The 22,395-nt window shown below is 36.2% G+C and overlaps 2 protein-coding genes and 1 long non-coding RNA gene across 4 annotated transcripts; 2 read left to right on the plus strand and 1 right to left on the minus strand.

Annotated features, from left to right (window-relative positions):
* The first annotated feature begins 3,611 nt into the window (after positions 1-3,611).
* Positions 3,612-6,364, plus strand: LOC113275362 (TPR repeat-containing thioredoxin TDX-like). Of its 2 annotated transcripts, none has more exons than XM_026524846.1 (9): positions 3,612-3,805; positions 3,895-4,021; positions 4,100-4,187; positions 4,276-4,356; positions 4,449-4,513; positions 4,600-4,740; positions 4,820-4,933; positions 5,084-5,108; positions 5,779-6,364. In XM_026524846.1, exons 1-9 carry the CDS (start codon positions 3,696-3,698, stop codon positions 6,105-6,107), a joined length of 1,080 nt encoding a protein of 359 aa, XP_026380631.1. In that variant the 5' UTR covers positions 3,612-3,695; the 3' UTR covers positions 6,108-6,364. The 2 variants fall into 2 exon arrangements, with proteins under 2 accessions (XP_026380631.1, XP_026380630.1); XM_026524845.1 differs by having other exon boundaries at positions 3,615-3,805; positions 5,078-5,108.
* Positions 6,365-7,197: 833 nt separating this feature from the next.
* On the minus strand, positions 7,198-14,095 carry LOC113272449 (ABC transporter G family member 17-like). The gene is made up of 5 exons (XM_026522280.1): positions 13,751-14,095; positions 13,442-13,621; positions 13,092-13,360; positions 11,859-12,975; positions 7,198-7,722 (listed from the first exon to the last, which is right to left on the minus strand). The coding sequence occupies exons 1-5, from the start codon at positions 14,093-14,095 to the stop codon at positions 7,198-7,200; spliced, it is 2,436 nt and encodes an 811-aa protein (XP_026378065.1).
* Positions 10,051-10,463, plus strand: LOC113273828. The gene is made up of 3 exons (XR_003322628.1): positions 10,051-10,113; positions 10,215-10,327; positions 10,446-10,463. It is a non-coding gene; the product is annotated as an uncharacterized LOC113273828 (long non-coding RNA).
* Positions 14,096-22,395: the final 8,300 nt, after the last annotated feature.

Consider the following 22,395-nt stretch of genomic DNA (forward strand, 5'->3'; position numbering starts at 1 on the left):
ACTTCTACTTATCACTTTCAAAACCACATCACATTCATGCTTCAAGGAACGTAGGCAATGGGTTCCTCATTTGCAAGGATTATTGGCCTTGTTTGCAACTGTCCCAGAGAATTATCCGCGAAAGTCATTGAGTAATATGACTTGCTGAGATCTATGGTGATCCTCAGAATCACCAAGTTAATTCTGTTCCAGTTGTGCAAAGGTGCACAATATTGTGTCAAGATTTGGGTGCTAATTGGCATAGCAGGTATGCAACAGTAGCATGCACCAAATAGGTGGGCATGGCCAAGATGCATAATGCGTTTAGAGATGCAAATTAGGCCGAATTAATGATGCGTGGAGAAGGAAGGACAAAGTAGTGGTGATGCATAAGAATGGTATGAGGTCATTTTTGGGAAATCTTCATCAAAGCTAAAGCAACATGATAGCATCAGTTTGAAGGAGTATTCAACTAAGTGTCAATTATATTGTGATTCGTTATGGGAGTGGCATAAGAACGTTGATAGTTGGAATAGTGCATGTCGCAAAGTGAATTGCTACATTGGGGACAGTAAGTGTTGTCTCGCTTCCTTTGTTGCTTAGAAGCGAAGATGAAGTCAACATTGCAAGGCTTATTAGGTCTTACAAGTTGCGATCATTTGGTGCGAGTATTTGCTCAAGTTTGAGTATCCTTTCAGTTTGTGCCAAGTAGACCTTGGTGTTGAAATGAAGTCTCTCTACGCAAGGTAGTAGTGAATGAGGGTATTTGATATGAAAGCCTTGTCTCTTTAGTTCAAAGTAAATCTAGTTCACGTGGAAAATGCTATATAGCATATTAAGCCAAAGTATAAAATAGAAGACGCTGAAAGTGAAAGAAGCAAATAGAGTTGGTGGCATAGTCGAGTTTGTTGTTGAGAGTTATGTGGAAGTGCGACATCATTTGGCAGCGATAACATGGAGTAACGCAGCAAGAATGAAGATGTAATTCCATCAAGTATATGATTTAAGAGTAACTCATATATTAGGAAGAACATGATGTTGTTTTTCCTCCACATTAAAGTGTAGCAGTTTGAAAAAGCAAGTGATACTTAAATTGCTGGTTTCAAAGGCGCGTGCAGAGGATGCCTTGTCCAAAGTGACGGTGGGATGTCCCGGGTAGTCCTAAGTCATGACTATACCAAAGTCATGAATTTTAATCATGATGTTGCGACAATGCATACAAAGAACAGTGAGGTGCTGGTTCTTTGCATACAAATGATGCAAGTCTAAGAAGGTGAAATTTGCAATATGATTTGGGGGCCAAATCTAGTAAAAGTGCTGATGTTGGAAAAGTGCAGCGAAGGCTATAGATTGTGGCGCATACCAAGAGTGGTATGAAATCACAGGGTGCATATGGCATGATTTGGCTTAGGCGCATATGATTGAAGAATGAGGCCAAGTCTTGTATAAGTCCTGTTATGTTGCATGGTGCAACTAAGGTCGGAAAGTGAAGGCATAAGACTATGGCAATGATCATTGTGATCCTTTGGGAAGAATCATTACTTGCGTATACTTATGCTCAAAATTTTCAAGCGAAATTCAAGCCTGATTCAGGGAATTGGAAAGATGAATTTCCAAGTTGCATTTGGGTGTTGATATGCGATTGTAGTGGGAGTTGGAGCGTAGGCCAATGTGATAACAACAATACAAGTCAGTAGGATCAATGGCAAGGCAGTAAGTTAAGTAATGGCATATGGTAATAGGCAGAAACGTTTTGGCAAGGAAAAAGGCCAAACAAGTTTGCTGATTTCTGAGATAGGCTCAGAAGTGTACAAGGCCAAAGAACAAGTATAGCGAGTATACTTGGTTGCGTTCAATGAGGACGTTGAACGGATTAGACGGGGGAGGTCTATGACCGTCCAGGAAAGTGGCGCACAATGATTGCGCGTTACAGGGTTGCAGGCCAAGTCAGTGTCCGACAATGATTGCACGATACTACATAGACTGTCAAGTGCTAAGAATGGCAAGACTCTACATGGCCAGTGAAGCGCAAAGGTAGTGCTACACTGTACAGAATTTTGGCTAAGTAATGAAGCTTATTGTTCGACATAATTAAGCCTCACTGAAGGAAAGACAAGATATGCCAAATTGACAAATGTAACATGCGATGTTGGCATTGATGCATATCCATGGAATTGAGTTGGCCCAAACTCAAGGATGATGCAAGAAGGTAGAATAAGCCAAGAGTTGGTTTACGCATTAGTACAAGGACGGCCAAAGCTTGGACAATGCAAACAAGGTAGTGATGCAAGAGTATGCATCACTATTGTCGAGCAATAGGCTAAGTAAAGCAAGAATAACACATATGAGCGTATGGCGCATATTGGCATCAGTTGGAAAGCATGTTGGCATGAATTTGGATTAACTAAAGCGTCTTTGCAAGTTCAGATCAGGGCCATATGAAGTGGTGTATAAAATTGGCGTAAACGTGGCACATTATAGCTCAAGTGTTGGTTATTGGCTTTGCGAGCATTCCAATGAAATGAGACAAGGTGGAACGGTTATAAAGTGAATTTATAACCATATTAAAGTGTCCACAACAGTTTGAGACAGGTGTGGCGTGATTTGGCACAAGTTGGTAAATGATAGTTAGTTATGCACGCTTTATGCGGTTATGGAAACTATTTGGACACTTGGCTGTCCATGGCTTGTGCAGGCGGTTGCACATAAGTTTTGGCCTGATCCTAGTAGTATAAATAATATAGGAATCAATAATGGTGGTGTTATTCAATTGAGAGAAGAACCACTGATTTGTAGAGAGATTTAGGCATTCACCAAGAGGGTGAATGGCCTGTTTTGGTCCATGTGATGGACTTGTTTTGTATAATCTTCCTTAATGCAATAAAATGGATTTGTTGTGTTATATCTTTGTGTTTATGATGTTGTTGATGTTGTGAAGTTTTCAATTGGATTGATGCATGTCAAACCTCTTATGCTTATGCGGGCATAAAGAGTTAGAGAGAAAGAAGAAAAGACTTCCGTTGCGTGTTGCCATATGAGTGAAGGCAGATGCATACTTTGATGCGAGTATGCAAGGCTGGGTACCTGTGGGTGAAGTTGATTCACTGAACTGCAAATATTACCGGTCATGTCCCATGAAAATTTTTAGGCGATTAAATGAACATGTGACAGCTAGCATGGCAACCTGTTCAACTAATGTAATAGTGCGCCATTGGAACTTAACTTGTCGGGCTTCCAACTAATTTCTTGTAATAATACTCTTTATCAAATAATATAATTAATCTAAAAAAAAAGAAAGAAAAAGGAAAGTCCCACAAGAAGTAGCAAGCAACGCATTCATGCTGGTTTCTTCAAAACTTGTCAGCATGTAACGTAGCATGACCAGTTGACTCACGAAAGTGCTTCCCATTTCCAAAAGATAATATCATCCTCCAATATGTGTCACAAGGGTGTTATTCGTATTCAGCTTGACTCATTGCGAGCCCACCATTTCTAGACGAAGAGTTTAGATCGAAACCACTGCATAGGCACCACAGTTGGGGACATGTAGCACTTCCGAGTTGACTATGAGGCAAACCAGTTTCTTCGTAAGTCAATGGTCCATGAATTAAAACACCAAACTATCATTTGATACGTGTCAAATATGAGTTATATCGAGTTAGAGAGAGAAGTGGCAAAAGACAGCGTAAGTTGTAAGTAGGTCTGAAGAGAGAAAAATGGAACCTGAAAAGATTGAAGATTTGAAGAAATTTGTAGATCAATGCAAAATAAATCCTTCCATTCTTAATGATCCTAATCTAGCATTTTTTACAACTTATCTACAAAGGTAATCAAAATATCGGAGTAAGTACTAATTTTATTTATTATCTTTTACTAGGAAATTAACTTTTAAGAATACTGTGTTTATTTATTCAGTTTGGGAGCTCGGATTCCAGTGAAAACAGAAGATGTGACAATGGAGGATGATATCGTAGAGTCGGATATTGAGTTTGATGAGACTGGAGTAGCAGTAAACCCTGATAATGATGATCCTCCACAAAAGGTGGGTTTTAGGAAATTAGGGTTTTAGGTTTTCGTGTTCAATTTTTGTTGGTTATGTAATTAGAAGTTTTGGATGTAGATGGGAGATACTTCTGTCGAGGTTACAGAAGAAAACTTGGAAGCTGCTCAAATTTCGAAATCGAAAGCAATGGATGCCATATCAGAAGGTATTGGGTAATTTTGTTGTGAATAGATTTCTAAGTGAGGGGTTCTTGAAAATTAATTTTGTTTAGGAACTGATATATTGGTTTACAGGTAAGTTGGATGAAGCAGTCGAATACTTAACTGAAGCTATATTGTTGAATCCATGCTCTGCCATCTTATATGCGTCTAGAGGTAATTGAATTATGTAACTTTTGTGGTTTTTATTATTTATTGTAAGATATGGGTGATTTGTAATGTGAAGTTAATCTTTGTGAGTGTTTCAGCTAGCGTCTTTGTGAAAATGAACAAACCAAAGGCAGCAATTCGAGATGCAGATGCTGCATTGGAGGTTTGTTTGTGCCATCATTTTGTATTTGTCTAGTTAGTTGGATTTTGCTTAACAGTACTTGGATTTTGTTTGGCTGATGGGAACAGATAAATCCTAATTCTGCAAAAGGGAACAAATATCGTGGAATGGCAAGAGCTATGTTGGGGCAATGGGAAGATGCTGCCAAGGATCTGCATGTAGCTTCATCGTTGGATTTTGACGAGGAGATTGGGTTGATGCTCAAAAAGGTAATTCTGATTTATCTATATATTTTTATTAGGGAGGGGAAGATGCTACATAAGCCTCACAAGATATTGTTCTCTGAAGGTTACACCTAATGCTCGCAAAATTGAGGATCATCGAAGAAAATATGAACGACTAAGGAAAGAGAGGGAGCTAAGGAAAGCTGAAAGGCCACGTCCTCCACAAAAAAAGACATCTGTGAGTTTCTTTGTTGTTAGGAACCATCTTTATTCCTGATTAAGAAGCTCCTTGCTCTTGAGATTCAAGCTAGTTTTCGCTTCATGAATAGAATAGACCCTTCAATTTTGTTATGTCTATAATACTTTTTTCAATTTCACGTAGGACCAGGATGCAGTATCTGCTCTCAATGAAGGTATGCTCTGACTTTGTTAACTCTATTCCTGATTTCTTAAACATTTATCAACATAGATATTAGTCGACGACTTGACTGAGATACATTACCTAATACTCTGATATGGTACTTAAAGATTTCATGAAAGAAAATGAATCAAAAGACATAGAGAACACTAGCAATGCTTTGACTTCTCTGGATTTTGACAGATAATTTATCACGAGTCTAATCGTTTTTATGGCATTTCAATGGTCTTTAACATCATCATATTAATAATAAATCTTAGGTGAATAGAGCTTCCACAGCGCTCTAAAGGACCCTCAAGTCTCCAAATCACAATTAACAAACCCCATTAAACTAAAGATTTAGGTTGCACATGGCACATATACTTAAGAAAATGAAGTTGGGTTTTTATTTGGCTTCAAAGACTGGTCTCAGAACTGATCTTCAAGAAGCAAGGTCCCATTCATAAATAAATGAGTCATTTCCTAGTTTATACCCTTACTTCTGGAGTTGCTATTTCTTTACTGGAATCTGTTACAGATGATCTACTTGGCTTTCCTTTAAGCATCTCAATTATTTCCATATCTGACGTGGATGCCAGTTTAATGTCTTTAAGCGCCATGCTGGATATGAAAATTTCTGAGTTGTTGCTAGAGTTTCACTGCCTTTGCATGTTTGTATTTAACAGGACATGTTCTAAGTGTTCACTCCAAAACTGAATCGGATACCAAATTCACTGCCGCATCAAGTTTATCCCGTCTGGTTATCCTGTACTTCACTGCAGCATGGTGTGGTCCCTGCCGTTTTATGTCTCCGCTTTACCAGAGCTTGGCTGAGAAACACCCGAAAATTGTTTTTGTGAAAGTTGATATAGATGAGGCTAGGGATGTGGCTGCACATTGGAGTATTAGTAGTGTTCCTACCTTTTTCTTCATTAAAAATGGAAAAGAGATTGACAGGGTGGTAGGAGCTGACAAGGCTGGGCTTGAGACAAAGATTGCCCAACATGGGGGCTAGTTCTGAGATACTGGCTGATGAGTTCCATTGGTTAAAATATCAGTTGTTGTTTTCTCTGTTGAGTAGCAGGTTAACTCTTGATTGTCTGAAACTAAACCTTTTAAAGTCCATTGTATAGGCTGGAACCTCGAGTATTGTCAGCCACTATAGATTTCCTACCATATTGCAATTCTATGCAAACTGTACAGAAGTGTTGAAAAATTGTGTTTCATTTGATGCCTTGTCACTTAATTTCGCATCGTTTTTCTTACTTCTTCATATGGTTTTGCTGTTGGTTGCCTGGTAATGATTTTGTATTTGCTATAACAGCTGTTGAGTTATGCATCACTTATTTCTTAGTTACATTTAGTGATGCATCACTTACATATGTTCTTGATCCTTCTGCTTTGCTTATTGTCTTGTCATGAAAGAAAACCGATTGATAAGTAATCACGAGAAGGTGACCTGAGTGTTTAGTAGTACATGCTTGTCTTGTGGGTACTTGGCTAAAAGGGTCTCTTATTTGAAGAAATGATTTTTCATGTGAGATTATATCTCTAGTAATTGCATTTTACGTTGCTCCGGTTTCTGTCTGCATGTCCATAGTGTTTTAATAAATTTTCAGTGATAGATATAGAGGTGAGCAGGGTCTGGAGAAAGCTTAAGCCCAATTTATAGTGACAAATATGGTCCCAATTGGAATTTTCGTGGAGTTGCTCCATTCATCATTTCTTGAGTTTCATGATTTTTGGGTAGGGGATATCTCCCTTGTGGTTCTACTAATTTGGTATTCCTTTAAAAAAAGCCATTTGTTTCATAAGAATGCTCAAGGTAATTCGTTCTTGTTGCGTTTAAGTGGTGTTTTCTTTTTATCAACTATCATTTGTTAAGGATGAATGCATTCCTAACAGCTTCTATAAATCCAATTCTCATTTTTGATGGCAGTTGATGGTGGCAACCTTTGTCAATTCGATGTGTGGCCATAAGGCCCATAACAGTATAACAACAATACTGTCTTCAAATGTATCCAACTCTCTTGTGGGTAGTACCGTTACATGAAGTAGCTCTAGTTCTTGAGCTTACAATACGTGCAGATGCTTGATAAGAAGCTTCATTTTCTTTCATTCTTGGAATAAAATCTTAGAACCACATAGAAGAGAAGTCGATAGAGGACTCCCCAGGCAAGCAGAATAGCAATGTCATACCAGATTGATTCCATCTGAATATCCATGGAGGAAAGAACGTCTTCTCCAAAGAGCAAGCAGGAATCGGATGGATCTACAGTCTTGTGCAATTCGCTGAATGTCACATTTCCAAGAGGTCCAGGTGAAAGATCTCCGTAGTTTCCATTGTAGCATTTAGTGCCTTTAAACTCATTAGTTAACATTGCTTCGAAGGGGTATTTGATTGCTGAGATGTAATGGAGCCAACGCCAAACAAGTGGTATTTGTGTTCTCTTCAAGAAAAAACCACAAGTAAGAAAAAACAGCGCAGTGGTGGCAATCACAACAGCATAACCTGTGATATTATTTGGAACTAGAGCACTGACGAGCATAACATAGGCATTTGTGGTTATCAAGGAAGCAAAGAGGATCATCCCGAAGTTGAAAAGATTGCTTTTCAGATGAAGTATCAGCTTTGTGATTAGTAGGAATTACCAATAGGTACCATTATAGTGTTCTTAGTTAGTGGCAGGTCCATCCATTAAAGCCCACTAATCAGTGGTCCATAATTAAGAGAAAACATGAAAATGGACCAAATTTTTTAAGCCCAGGTCCTGTACACGTGCGGGACAAATTGTACGAAATTTCTAAATACCTAAACTACCCTTCCAATCCTACATATATTAAAGCAGTCTATTTCAAAGTTTCTAAAAAAAATTTCAGCCGATTATTCTTGGGAAAATTCTGCTCTTTTTCTTCTTCTGGATTTGGGACTAGGGTTTCTGAAGATTTCTTCTGCGATTTTTAACAGGTATGTTGCTTAATCTTTTCGTTTTCTTCTTTCTGCTACAGTTTAATGGAGATAGGTTGTGTTCTGTTTTTTTTTTATGATTCTTGTTCGTTTTTATTCAGTTATTTGGTTAGATTGTTAAGTTTTTAGTTTATTTTAGCTTTCGATTTGATTATCTTTCTGTTTTCTTTTCAAAATCAGTTTTGTTTTCACTTTCAGATCGTATTATCCAGCAGTACATATATGACATACTCATTGTTTCTGCTACCGTTTTTGAATCATTATAAGATTTGAATTTTGGATCATGGAGATCGGTTGTGTTCTGTTTGTTTTTTATGAATCTTGTTCGTATTTATTCAGTTATTTGGTTAGATTGTTAAGTTTTTAGCTTATTTTAGTTCGATTTGATTATATTTCTGTTTTCTTTTCAAAATCAGGTTTGTTTGCACTTTCAGATCGTATTATCCAGCAGTACATATATGACATACTCATTGTTTATGCTCTTGGATTCTGTTTCTTGCATAGATCTTTCACTTTTTTTAGTTTGACCCATCAGTACGTATGTGAAATACCGTATTACGTGGTTCGATTCTGCTGTTTCTCCTAGATTCTTAATTATTTTTTGTCATGCAGTTGATTTTGTAGTTCATGAATCTGCAGTACATATATGGCATACTCATAGAAACTGCTCTTAGAATCTGTTTCTTGCATAGATCATGGAGATCGGTTGTGTTCTGTTTGTTTTTTTATGAATCTTGTTCGTATCTATTCAGTTATTTGGTTAGACTGTTAAGTTTTTAGCTTATTTTAGTTCGATTTGATTATATTTCTGTTTTCTTTTCAAAATCAGGTTTGTTTTCACTTTCAGATCGTATTATCCAGCAGTACATATATGACATACTCATTGTTTATGCTCTTGGATTCTGTTTCTTGCATAGATCTTTCACTTTTTTTAGTTTGACCCATCAGTACGTATGTGAAATACCGTATTACGTGCTTCGATTCTGTTGTTTCTCCTAGATTCTTAATTATTCTTTGTCATGCAGTTGATTTTGTAGTTCATGAATCTGCAGTACATATATGGCATACTCATAGAAACTGCTCTTAGAATCTGTTTCTTGCATAGATCTCTCACTTTTTTTAGTTTGACCCATCAGTACGTATGTGAAATACTGTTGCATCTTTGTGACATTTGCAGGTTCAAAACATGTATGATGCAGAGTATTCCAATCCAAATACCTACTGCTATGCATACATTTACTATAATCATCATCATTTTGCTGTCAAAGTGCCTGTGATTGCTGACTTTGCTGTGTTTTTGCTCCTTTTTTAGTCTTACCCTTCAGTACTTATGTGAAATACTGTAATATGTCTTTCGATTCTCTTATTTTTCATAGATCTGTCACTTGTTGTTGTCATACTGTTGATTTGTAGTTCATGAATCTTCAGTACATATATCGCATACTGATAGGAAGTGCTCCTTGTTATGTTTAAGGAGAAGTGAAGTAGATGCAGGCATACAGTGGAGCTGCAATAATGGGTGCTGATGTACAACAACCCAATCTTTTTACTAAAGGTTCTTCAACATTTTTTCCCAAGTTGGGTACTACTACTGCGGATAGATTACCTTCTCAAGTTAGGCAGACCCTGAAGTACGTTCAATAATTGATAGTGAGAAGAATCGTCAGTTTAACAGCTTGGAGCTCATTGCTTCAGAGAATTTTACATCTCGCGCAGTGATGGAAGCTGTGGGTTTTTGTCTCACAAACAAGTATTCAGAAGGGCTTTCTGGTAAAAGGTAAAGATGGTGCTTAATGTTGTATTTTTTCCCTGTATTTGTATTGAAATGCATTTGATCATTTCATTCTGCAATGTAGGTATTATGGTGGCAATGAGTACATTGATGAGCTAGAGACACTTTTTCAACAAAGGGATTTGTTCATGTAACTGGCACAGGGTATGGATCTTCCTCATGGAGGTCACTTGTCACATGGATTTATGACTCCTAAAAGACGGGTATCTGGGACTTCGATTTATTTTGAATCGATGCCCTACCGTCTTGATGAATCAACAGGTGCTGCTCTGCATTCTTATATTGTGTAATGACTATGTGGTCTATTGTTGTTCATTTATAATTCGTTGATAATTTGCATTCATTACCAAATTCACTTGCAGGCCTTATTGATTATGATATGCTTGAGAAAACTGCCACCCTCTTTCGACCAAAACTCATCATTGTTGGTGCTAGTGCTTATCCTCGTGATTTCGATTATCCTCGAATGAGAAAGGTATACACATATATTTTGATTGTCAACAGTTGTTATTCTTAGTGATCATAGAATCAGACTAGTTAACCCATTACGCACACCTAATTCCCTTTCCTGCTATGTTTCTTGAATATTGCAGATTCTGTTGGGGATTTTCTCATGATGGATATGGCTCACATAAGTGGTCTCGTTACTGCATCTGTACTTGCCGACCCATTTGAATACTGTGATGTTGTAACAACCACCACTCACAAGGTACACCTAGTCACATTCATGAAGTCTGCAAGACTGCAACTACTGACACCAACACAAGCAGCATTTGTTTTTATTGGTTTAGATTCAAGGGTCTTGTTGTTTACTATGTCTTCTGTTTCAATTTGCAGTCATTACGAGGTCCCAGAGGTGGCATGATTTTCTTCAAGAAAGATCCTGTTCTTGGGTTGATATGGAATCTGCGATTAACAATGCTGTTTTCCCAGGGTTACAGGTAACTAAAACTGTAGCGGTTATTTGTGATTTATCATTGGTTCAACATTATAACATTTTTTAGGTTTGTTACAGTTGTTTTTCGTGTATGAATTGACAATACATATATGGCGTACTGATACAAAACTCTTCTAATTTTGTTTTATTTGAAGTTTTTCCAATTTTTTTGGTTCGATCCATGAGTATGTATGTATAATACTGATAGGAAGTGCTATTTGCTGTGTTTTTGCTCCTTTTTTAGTCTTACCCTTCAGTACTTATGTGAAATACTGTAATATGTCTTTCGATTATCTTATTTTTCATAGATCTGTCACCTGTTGTGGTCATACTGTTGATTTGTAGTTCATGAATCTTCAGTACATATATCGCATACTGATAGGAAGTGCCTCTTGTTATGTTTGATTCAGTACGTATATGAAATACTGAAATAGATCCTCTTTGTTACGTTTGATTCAGTACTGGAATTGGATATGGAGATGATCTGGAGCTGCAATTCAGAACTTATTGCAAGAAATGACAGATTTTGAATGATAGGAACATGAGTTGTTGTTGGTTCAGATTTGCAAGCTTGTGAAATTGGTGGTGGTCTTGATGAAGTTACAAATTGGTTGTGACGTGTGTTTCAAAGAAGGTGTGCTGCAAATGGATTTGGAGGAACATAGAAGGTTGGGTTGCTACATTGTATGATCCTACAATGTATGTGATGTAATACGTTTTCTAATTTATTTATCATTGATTCTTACAGATTTGTACTCTACCTGGAAGCAGTGCAGCAAATATGTACTCGAATTTGTCAGCACTCAGATATATAATCGGATTTGTAAGCAGTACGACAGATATGTACCCAGACAGATATGTACTCAAATTTGTAAGCAGTGTAGCAAATATGTACTCGAATTTTTAAGCAGTGTACCAGATATGTACTCAAATTTGTAAGCAGTGTAGACACACACGTTTGGTAGTAATGGGCATTATGAACATTTTCATGTTTTACTTAATTTTGGACCTCCGGATAAAAAAAATTTCCGGTTGGACCCTACTATAAATAACTATATGGGCCTAGGACCAAACAAGAAATTTTCCTTGTGATTATGGCAAATGTGAATCCCTGAACAGCGAAGAAAGGAAGGTAAACGATGAGGGATGATATAACATAGGATGATGCTCGATAGGCGTTGTGAGAAGTCTCTCTGATGAATATAAACCTTTCTTGGATGAAGGTAGGAACAGCATCGTTGGAGGAGAAAAACACAAGGCAGACACTGAAGATATAGAAATTAAGAAGTTTGTTTATGGTTTTGAAGTCAGGTTCACTGAGTTTCTTGAACAGAGTAGACAGAACAAGAGCCATAACTGTCAAAACGATTTCACGGGAAAGAAAGAGTTCTGGGGTACGTATGACGTTCAGTGCAGTTCTCCATGAAAGCACTGCAACTTCACGGAGCCAAGGATTGTCGTATTCAGGGCCATGATCTACTACTGGCTCATCAAATCCATCCAACTGAAACTCTTCATAAGAAGGTGCAAAGAAGGCGTCTGGGGATGGGTTTACAACTGAAGGAGTGCTGATGTGAGACGGGATTCCGTGATGAGATGTTGGCATTTCAGCTGAAAAGATTGGTCTTGTGAGTGGAGTTTTCCCAGGAGTGCGACTGGGGGTTCTTGCTGGAGTCCAAGATGGTAGATGTCGAGGAGTACCTTTGACACCATGATACACCCAGACAGGGAAATCTCTATAAAACTGAGAAGCTAGCCTTGGATTATAAATTCCACTTGGGTTATAAACTCCACTATTACCATGCATAGGTGTTTTAGTCTTACGCTCAAGAGAGTTGTCAAAATCTTCTTCTTCATCGTCGTCGAAGTATTCTAACTGGACGGAAGGCCGACTAGGTGTCTGATTTCCTCTGGAGAATGCTTGACTGCGGAGAGGAATTGTGTTTCTGTGAGGAGTATGGGATGGTGTTTTGACTCTACGAATTGGAGTCGCTGAGACTTGATCAGGTTTTATTCCTTCACTTTGGTAGAAAATGAGTGGATCTAGCCCAATTGTGGATTCATCGTACTCTTTAATCACATCCAGGAGATACTCCATGCTGTTCTCACCGTCAGGAACTGGCCTTCCAAATCCAGAGAGGTGAGCAGGGAGAGCAGTTGGGCTTCCCATATACACCAGCCTACCCCTGTAAGTGCATAAATAAAATGCATAATCATGTTCTTATAGCTATATATTCATAGTTCCATTTCAAGAAAACCTAGTACTGGTTGTAACTTTAAATTGCTGAGCATTTGTGATTACCTTGCGAGAACAGTAATCCGGTCTAGAAGCATCTGAATTCTGAATGAGGGTTGATGGATGGTCATAAGCACAATACTTCCACCTCGAGCAATATCTTTCACCTTTTCGACTACGCTGTAAGCACTGGTAGAGTCAAGACCTGATGTGGGTTCATCAAGGAACAACAGTGAGGGTTTGTGAATTATGTCAACTCCAATAGAAACCCTCCTTCGCTCCCCACCTGAAACTCCTCTCCTGCCTTCGTCACCAATAAATGTATGCGTCGTGCTCTGCATATTACCATCTCAGCTATAATTGGAGACGACTAGTTCAGTAGTATTAGAATGAAAAAGAATAGACGTGTCACTGACCTGCAAACCAAGTTGTTCTATAAGTTCGTAGACTCTGATCTTCTTTTCAGCCTTTGATATTGATGGAGAGAGCCTTACTTCCGCAGCAAACATGAAGGTTTCAAAGACTGTTAACATGGGAAAAAGCTGATCATCTTGCATCACGTAGGATGATACCTTCTTCATGTAGCTTGTGCTCACCTGCATGAAACACCATTATTCAAAGAGACTATTAGATGATTTTCTCTCCCGACCTCAATATGTTAGGTTGTTAATTAAACAGCTGATACAAAAAAACTCAGCCATCTGTTCTAAGAGGTAGTTACTAACCGGTCTACCATCGACGCTAACAGATCCTTGGAGACTCCCGCGAGCAATTCTTCCAGCTAAAGCATCAAGAAATGTGGATTTACCAGCGCCACTAGGACCCATGATAGCCATGATTTCACCTCTCATTGCCTGACCAGTGATATCATGAAGAAGATAGGCTTGTTTCTTGATCCATCCATTATCTTTCTTTTGTTTCTTAATGACACTATAGCTCAATTTCTTGAACTCTAGACCTTGACCATGAAATCCCTTATGACTTTCTGTTGCATGAACAACTGACTTATCCATGCCTAGTAAATTTTCCAGGCTTCTGGCTGTGTCTGACCTAGGTAATCCTGTAGCCATTCCAGCAACAGTAATGACTATGAATTTTTAACGGTGATATTTTATCAGCCTCCTTCGAGGAGTAAGGTTGAAATGAACCTTTTTTCTTCCTTCATGTTACAATACGAATTTGAGTTAATATAGGATAGAAAAAGGTAGCAGGTGAAAATATGAGGACGGTGAGAATGAGGTGGCGTTTTTTTTGTAAATGTTGTCTTTTACATTCTTCCTTTGGTTTTGACGTTGTTTTGCCTTGACATTGTAGGAATTTTTAGTTCTTTTGCTTTTGTTGCTTTCTAAGACTTAGATAACAGAATAAAATTGGTTCCATTTTTTGAGTTTGGTTTAACAAGTTTCAAAAAGGACGGCATCCTGCATGGCTGGAGAATATGGAGAGTTGGGATACCGAAACAAGTTAATGTCCCTCTGAATGAGGAAATTGGTAACGGTTGGAGATTGACAGGAAGTGCAAAGTGTGAGACGGCGCAGGGCCTGGCTCTTTAGGGACTAGTCAGTTTGTCTTTGCTGTGCCAAAAGACCAATTTGATTCTTACACCCTCCGTCCTTAATTAGTTGAGCTATTTGGTTTTAAATATTGTCCCACAAATAGATGAGCCATTTCACTAATCAAGGGATATTTCTAAAACTACCCTTTTAATTGATTATTGTTACTATAAGAAATATGTATAATTTGATAGTCATGTTTATATTCGTTGCGTAGATGTTTTAAAATGCTTTTCAATGGTATAAAGTTTACGAAAAACCGTGATATAGTTTAAGAGATAAATCGTTTCGAAGTTTTACAAATTATTATCCATAAGGGCATACTTATAAAAAGTACTTAAACATACTCCCTTCTTTCCTTACCTTAATAATTGTGCAAACTACAAATGGCTCAACTAGGACGGAGGGAGTATTAATTAAATTCACATGTATTAGAGATTCGAACCCACATTAAGATTCATTCTCTACACAAACATCCAAATCTACGGAACCACTTAATACTTGTTGATTTTGGAGTGTAAATTTGTGAACCCTCAAAAACCGGGGTGCACATTCGGTCAATAATATGGCGGAAACTCATATCTAACCAGAAACTGGATCTTGTTCTGGATTAATAGAAAAACAACTTCAAAGTTATTTCGGATCTTCCTGAGTGTGGTACACATGGAGATTCACCCTCTCTGTTTATTCCTGATGATATAATTGATGATAGCATAGAGGAATGGAAATTTAGTTTGATAGGCAGATTGGATCTTGTGAAATTAAAATTTAAGATTGCAGAAGCGACACTCAGGAGATTATGGAAATTGAAAGGTTATGTTCAACTTATTCCACTGGGAAAATGATTTTTCATTATCATATTTGATCTGGTTATTGGGTTGTGGAAGAAGAAAATCTTACTCTTAAGAATTGGGAACCAAATTTTAATCCAGCAGCACAGAAAACATCTTCAGCATTTGTTTGGTTGAATTTTCCAGGTCTCAGCATTAAATACTAGGAGGAGAAGATTATTATGCATATGGTAAAGCTCTAGGGAGACGAATAAAAGTGGATGAAACAACTTTGAAAAAGAAGAAAGATATTATGCAAGTGTTTTGGTGGAGATGGATTTAACCAAAGCTATCCCAAGTAAAATTTGGGTAGAATCTAAATATGGTGGGTTTGAGCAAGTAGTTCAAATTAAACTACCAAAGTTTTGTAATCATTGTCAAGTAATAGGTCATTATGTTGCAGAATGTAGAACTAAAAAAAAAAAGATCAAGATCACCCTGAAGTGGTTCCAGTAACTAATGCAGCTAAACAAGTTTGGAGAAAAATTACACCAAAGAGAAAACAAATTCCAGTACAAACAGGTTTTGATATATGCTTCAGCTCCCCTTCCATGAACAAAATGGTGGAAAATATTGATGAAAACTTACTTGATAGTGATGAGGAAGTGGATGCAGTAATTCCTCCTGCTCATCCAACTGAAGTTACTTCAAATATTATCAATTTAGGTAAATTCCAAGTTCTGTAGGATATGAATGATGAAATTTTCAATTCTCAAGTTGAATTTCCAGTATTAAATGTTGAAAAAATTCTAAAGTCAGCTTCTAGTGCTCCCTCAATTAATGAAGTGATCCATGAAATACCTCTAGTGGAAAAAGAAGTTGTTCATGAAGAAGTTCCAAAAGTTAAACAAAAGGTAGTTAAAAATATAAGTATTATTAAGACAAGAAATCAAGCTTCTGGTTTAGTGATTAATGAGGGTCAAATTGGAAAGCTGGGAGGGAGCAATTCTTCTCAAACATCATCTAATAAATGAAGATTATCCTCTGGAATGTCAGAGGCCTAAGGAGCACAAGGGACAAAGACAAACTTAGAAGTTTAGTTCATAATTTTAATCCTTCTTTAGTTATTCTAGCAGAGCCAAAAGTAAAGTATTCTTCTGAGTTTTGTAAAAAAATTGAGATTAGCAGTTATGCATTATGAAGCAATTCACAGTTCATATGAATCAAGAAAAGGCAATATTTGGATCTTATGGAGTGCTTCTATAAAACCTCGAACTCTTATTTCAAGTATAGATCAATCAATAACTGTTGAAGTGGGGGGGGGGGGGGGGGTGCTTTAATCACATGGATTCATGCAACTTCTTTACAGTACATAGAAGAGAACTATGGAGTGAGATTGTTGATTTAAGTTCTTTGAATAAATCATGGCTAGCAATCGGTGACTTTAATGCAGTCCTTAAGGAAGAAGAGAAGAAGGGAGGTTTAAGACTATTGAGAATATCTATGATAGAATTCAATAACTGTTTACATAGCAGTGGATTGATACAAGCTCCTTACTCTGGTTTAAATTTTTTTTGGTGCAATACAATGATAAATGGCTAGATATGTACCCAAGTTGGGCATATAAAGTTGGAGCAAGACACTAAAAGGTAATCCAGTTTATATTTTCATGAGTAAAATGAAGAGATTAAAAATTGATATCAAGGAATGAAATTGGTCTATCTTTGGTGATGTTAACAAAAATTTGAAATTAGCAGAGGAAGATGTTTTAGCTACTTCTCTTGTTTCTGATCAGAATCCCAGAAAACAATTTTCTTTTGAATAAGCTTATTACAGCAAGAGTGAAGTTAGAAGTTCTAACTCAGCATCAAAAGGAAATTACTCAGCAAAAATCCACAGTAATGTGGTTAAAATATGAAGCTTCAAACTTTAAATTTTTCCATGTTAATTTTAAAATAAGACAAACTCAAAATATGATTGTGGAGCTAGAAGATGGTGATGGAAATATAATTACTAATCCAAAAGATATAGCTGGAAATCTTGTTGGATACTTTGAAGACAAATTTAAATTTCAAAAGATGGAAATAGATCAACATTTCTTGGAAAACATTCCTAAAGTGGTACAGGTAGAAGATAATAAAATGATTGAAGCTATTCCTACAGATAAAGAGATTAAAAAAGTTGTCTTTGAACTCAATCCAGAAAGTGCACCAGGGCCTGATGGTTTTGCAGGATGGTTCTGCAGATATGCTTGGGAATTTGTGGGCTCTGATCTCACTAATGCAATACAATACTGCAGGAAGAGAGGTTTTATACCTACAGGTCTTAATGCAAACTTCTTAAAGCTCATTCCAAAATTTAGTAACACAAAGAAAGCAAAAACAATTTAGACCAATTGGTTTAATGAACTTCAGCTTCAAAATCTTTACAAAAATATGGGCTACAAGGTTGGGAAGTATAATTCATAAGATAGTTTCACCACAACAAGGAGCTTTCATAAAGGATAGAACAATTCAAGAACAAATAGCATTAGCATCATAAATGGTAAATAAGCTTGATACTAAAAGAAAAAGGAGGTAACTTTGGCTTAAAGATTGATATTACTCAAGCTTATGACTCTCTCAACTGGAATCTTCTGTTTCAAGTCATGAGAAAATTTGGTTTCTCTGATAAAGGAATTTATTGGCTTCAAATACTTCTTAAATCAGCAAGAATTTCTGTATTAGTAAATGGTGGACCAGAGGGTTAATTTCAAGTAGAAAGGGGATTGAGACAGGGTGATCCACTGTCTCCTGTTCTTTTTGTTCTTGCTGAAGATGTTCTAAGTAGAAATATTACAAAGAAGATACAAGATGGAGATCAGAAAGCAATGGTCAATAGAAATAGAATCAAACCTTCTCATATCCTATTTGTGATGATGTATTCTTATTTTGTAATGGAGAGATGAGGAATGTTAAAAAGCTAATGGAAATACTTAAGGAGTATCAAGATGCTTCAGGAAAAATGATCAGTTTGTAAAAAGTAAATGCTTCGTTGGTGACACAAGTGATAATAAAAAAATCCAGATCTCATAAGAATGTTGCATTCCTTTGGATGACTTTCCAGATAAATATCTGGGAGTACTGTTATTTCCAGGTGGTGTTAAGTCATTTCACGTATGGAACTGTATTGAGATGATGCAGGAAAGACTTGCAAGATGGAAAGGTAAATTTCTCTCTTTTCAGGAAAGATTAATTGTAGTAAAATTTGTCCTAAGTAGCTTACCAATATACAATATGTCAGTATATAGATGGCCAAAAAGAGTAGTGAAGGATGTGAGAGGATTATGAGGAACTTTTTATGGACTGGTGATCCATCTCAAAGAAAACATATAACTTTAAAATGGAATAAAGTTTGTTCACCATTAAGTGAAGGTGGTCTGGGAATAAGAAGGTTGGAAGTAATTAATAAAGCTTTATTAATGAAGCTATTTTGGAAGATTCAAAATGGAACATGGGAATGGGCTAAGTTTTTTCAAGCTAAGTTCCAGAATAAAAAGGGTGATGGATTACTCATTACAAGAAATCATCCATATGGTACAAAATGGGTGATGGAAGATGTACAAGAAGGTACAAGATGGCTTGTAGGAAAAGGAAACAATATATCAGTTTGGAATGATAAATAGATACATGATAAACCCCTGAAAGAGAAATTCTCTAATAATACATTTCTTAATGAAATTCTCAGAGATGAAAGTTGCAGATCTCTTATTAGAAGGAGAATGGATAATTCCAAGTGAGATAATGGAGATGATTGATCTTAATGAACTGCCATTTATCAATGGAGGAGAGGATAGAAGAATTTGGACATATACAATCTCAGGAGACTTTACAGTGGCATCTGCAGTAGAAGCTATAAGAGAGAAATTCCAAAAATTGCAATGGACAACACATGTATGGCATCCTTTTGTTCATCCTAATATCTCAAGCAATGTCTGGAAGTTAGCTAGAAACATTTGTGTCACTGATGAAAACATTAAAAAAAGAAATGTTCAAATGGCTTCAAGATGCTGCTTTTGCAACAAAAAAAAAGGGAGAAAATAAAGATCATATACTATGGTATTGCAATTTTAGTGAAATAATATGGAGATGGTTAGGAGATATGTTTAACTTCATCAATTGCAGATCATTTGAAGAAATGCTGAAACTGGCAAAACATAAAAGCCCAGATATTAAGGAAATCTGGAAAGTAGCTTCTTTTATCACAATGAGGGAATTATGGTTTAAAAGGAATAAATGCATATATGAAGAAGAATCCTGTTCAATAGGAGTAATCAAGACTAAGATAATGCATTTTACAGAGGAGTGTGAAGTCAGAATGAAATCACCAATGTGGAACAATACTTATGATCTGCAAGTTTTAAGATCTCTTGGGATGAAATGCAGGAAAGTGAAAGGGGTAAGAGTTAAAAATAATTTCTTTCAACTCCCTCCACCAAATCAGATATTAATGTGTTGTGATGAGGCCTCAAAAGGTAATCCAGGAATATCAAGTTATGGTTTCATTGGTAGAACAAGTTCCGAAGAATTTTTAATAGTTGTTGCAGTTGGATTGGGTGTTTCAACAATTTTTTTTACAGAAGTATTACCTATTTTGAATGCAGAAGAATGGGAAGTTAGCAAGGGATTTCAGGGAGTATGTTTTATAACAGACTCTTTTGCTGCAATTTCAGCTTTCCAGAGCAACAAAATTCCATGGTTTGATGTGAATAGATGGCATAAAATATTTGCAAGACTTACATCATGTTGCTTCATCCACAGTTACATAGAAGTAAACTTCTCTGCAGATAAGCTAGCAAAAAAAGGATCCAGCCTAGCAAGGGGAGAAAGAAGAATTTTTGATACAAGACCAGAATTCTTGGGTACATTGGAGAATCCTGAACAACCGAATTATAGATTTTATTAGAGTTAAAAATGCTTAGAATAAAGGTATATATATTGTTGCTTTATTCTTTTAGTTCTATTGAAAAACTTTTGTAATCATTTGTAAAACTCTTTGGCTATTATATAATTCTTTGTTAAGCAAAAAAAAAGGTGCACATTCGGGCTATTCTATTGGTCAATAGAACCTCAAAAAATTACCTATTCTTGCTAAATATGTATCGTAAAATTTATGGAAGATAATTGATTATCATTTATATCTTGATTTTTTTTATCGATATGCAAGTTAATAAAACGTAAAGTCAAAGATGAGAACGAAAACACTCGCTCGTAAAGCCGAAAATGACAAGTAAAATCTTCTTCATGAATATTAAGTAAAATGACAAGTTAGTAAAATATTCCTCATGAATATTGGTTATCATGTAGATGGTATGATTTACCGGATGAGTGTCACCATATATGGGAAATTTCATATATAAATTTATGTAGGGAAATAGACTTCCGGTTTTATTCTTATCAAGTCCTCTCTTCTCCTTTTTTTAAATTGAAAACTATTTCTTCGAAACCCTCTTTTTCCATGTAACGCCACCCTATATACGTTAAATGAATGATTTCTTGTCATTCTTTACACTATGATTAGGGTGTATATCCATATATGATTTCAAATCTCCCGTTATATGATGCCCAAACATATAACTGATGTAATACAAAAATCGAATAAGCTCAAGAGAGGAATTGATTTTGGTTACTTTTTGACACACACCCCGAACGGGTTATTGGATGCTTTCCAAGCAATCCCTACGGTCAAAGTAGCTACTACCTTTATAACATTCAATCTCTCCCTCGTACGTTTCTTTATTTCTTCTAAAATTCATTTTTATTCCCCGAAAAAAAACAAAAACAGTTCAAAGATTAGACATTTACCTTAAATTTCTTGAGTTATGCAGCTATATATAACACTATGTTGTCTTTATCATCCTTGGTGTTCAATATAAATTCCTTGTGGCTCAGTGTAAGCGTGTACTCAACCAAAATTTTAATGTTATGAGATATCTCTTGATTTTCATGGATTTTTTATTTGAGTGAATCCCAAAGATTTTTTGAAAATCTAGAGATTTGTAGTGATTTTCTGAGTGTATTTTAGAGAGGTTTGTGACTTATAAAGACAAAAAATGAGATTTATAAAGAGTCTTTGTGTTTATAGAGGCAAAAAAAATGTATAGTTAAAAACCAAGTAGCTCATCTAATTTGGGACGGAGGAAGTATCTAACTAACAATTCAAACATATACCAATTTTTTTATTATGCACTTTATAATGTTAATAAAAGTATCATGGATACCTAGTAAAATATATGTTCATTGTCAAAATAAATCTCATACCTAGTAAAATATATGTTCATTGTCAAAATAAATCTCACTGCTATCATATGCCTAAGACTTCATTCTCTTTATTCCACTCATCCCATATTTTATTTTCTGTATTATCTCACCATTGATAATAAGAAAGGAGATGAGATGTCCAATGTATCAGGTCGGCTGGATACCTGCGCATAAAAACAAAAACAAAAAAACCTTGGTCAGACACTAAAAAAAAATAATACTTCCCAATTAATTTCCAAGTCTCCCAAAATATCAACTCTTCGTGAGAGATTTCTATCATGCCTATTTTCCTAAAGAAGTCTCCCTAAATCTCTGAAAAGAAAAAGAAATCAATGACTTTAAATTCACCTTCGAATAGCGGGGGTGTTGGAGTGACTCTTATGGAATCTTAATCCAATAACGTGGAGTTTTAGAAAGTTTAAATGACTTAAAAAAAGTATCTAACCAATAACAATAGACATTAGGACTCTACAAAAATCTCTATGGATTAATAGTAGATATGGAAACTCTCTGGAAACCATTTAAAATCTCTTTTGACTACCTCCTTGTTGGCCTATACATATCGATTGTGGAAGAGAAAAATAAAAACTATATATACAATCTTCTTCAAGGTTCTTTCCTTTGACTTACTTGTGATTGTATTAGGTTTGTACATACAGGTAGCCGAACAAAAGATTTGGTGGTGTACTTGGTACCCTATCCTTTTCACTAGTAATGGTAAATTTCACTTTCAATATTATCATGAAAC

The sequence above is a fragment of the Papaver somniferum genome, chromosome 4 (assembly GCF_003573695.1).
Source record: "Papaver somniferum cultivar HN1 chromosome 4, ASM357369v1, whole genome shotgun sequence".
Lineage (NCBI taxonomy): Eukaryota > Viridiplantae > Streptophyta > Magnoliopsida > Ranunculales > Papaveraceae > Papaver > Papaver somniferum.

Coding starts and splice junctions, on each gene's coding strand:
- LOC113275362 (XM_026524845.1), top strand. CDS start 3,696: ATGGAACCTGAAAAGATTGAAGATTTGAAGAAATTTGTAGATCAATGC. Junction 4,022..4,099: donor ATGATGATCCTCCACAAAAG/GTGGGTTTTAGG, acceptor TTTTGGATGTAG/ATGGGAGATACTTCTGTCGA. Junction 4,188..4,275: donor AATGGATGCCATATCAGAAG/GTATTGGGTAAT, acceptor ATTGGTTTACAG/GTAAGTTGGATGAAGCAGTC.
- LOC113272449 (XM_026522280.1), bottom strand. CDS start 14,095: ATGGCTACAGGATTACCTAGGTCAGACACAGCCAGAAGCCTGGAAAAT. Junction 13,622..13,750: donor TTAGCGTCGATGGTAGACCG/GTTAGTAACTAC, acceptor TGTTTCATGCAG/GTGAGCACAAGCTACATGAA. Junction 7,723..11,858: donor CAAGGAAAATTTCTTGTTTG/GTCCTAGGCCCA, acceptor CTAATCACAAAG/CTGATACTTCATCTGAAAAG.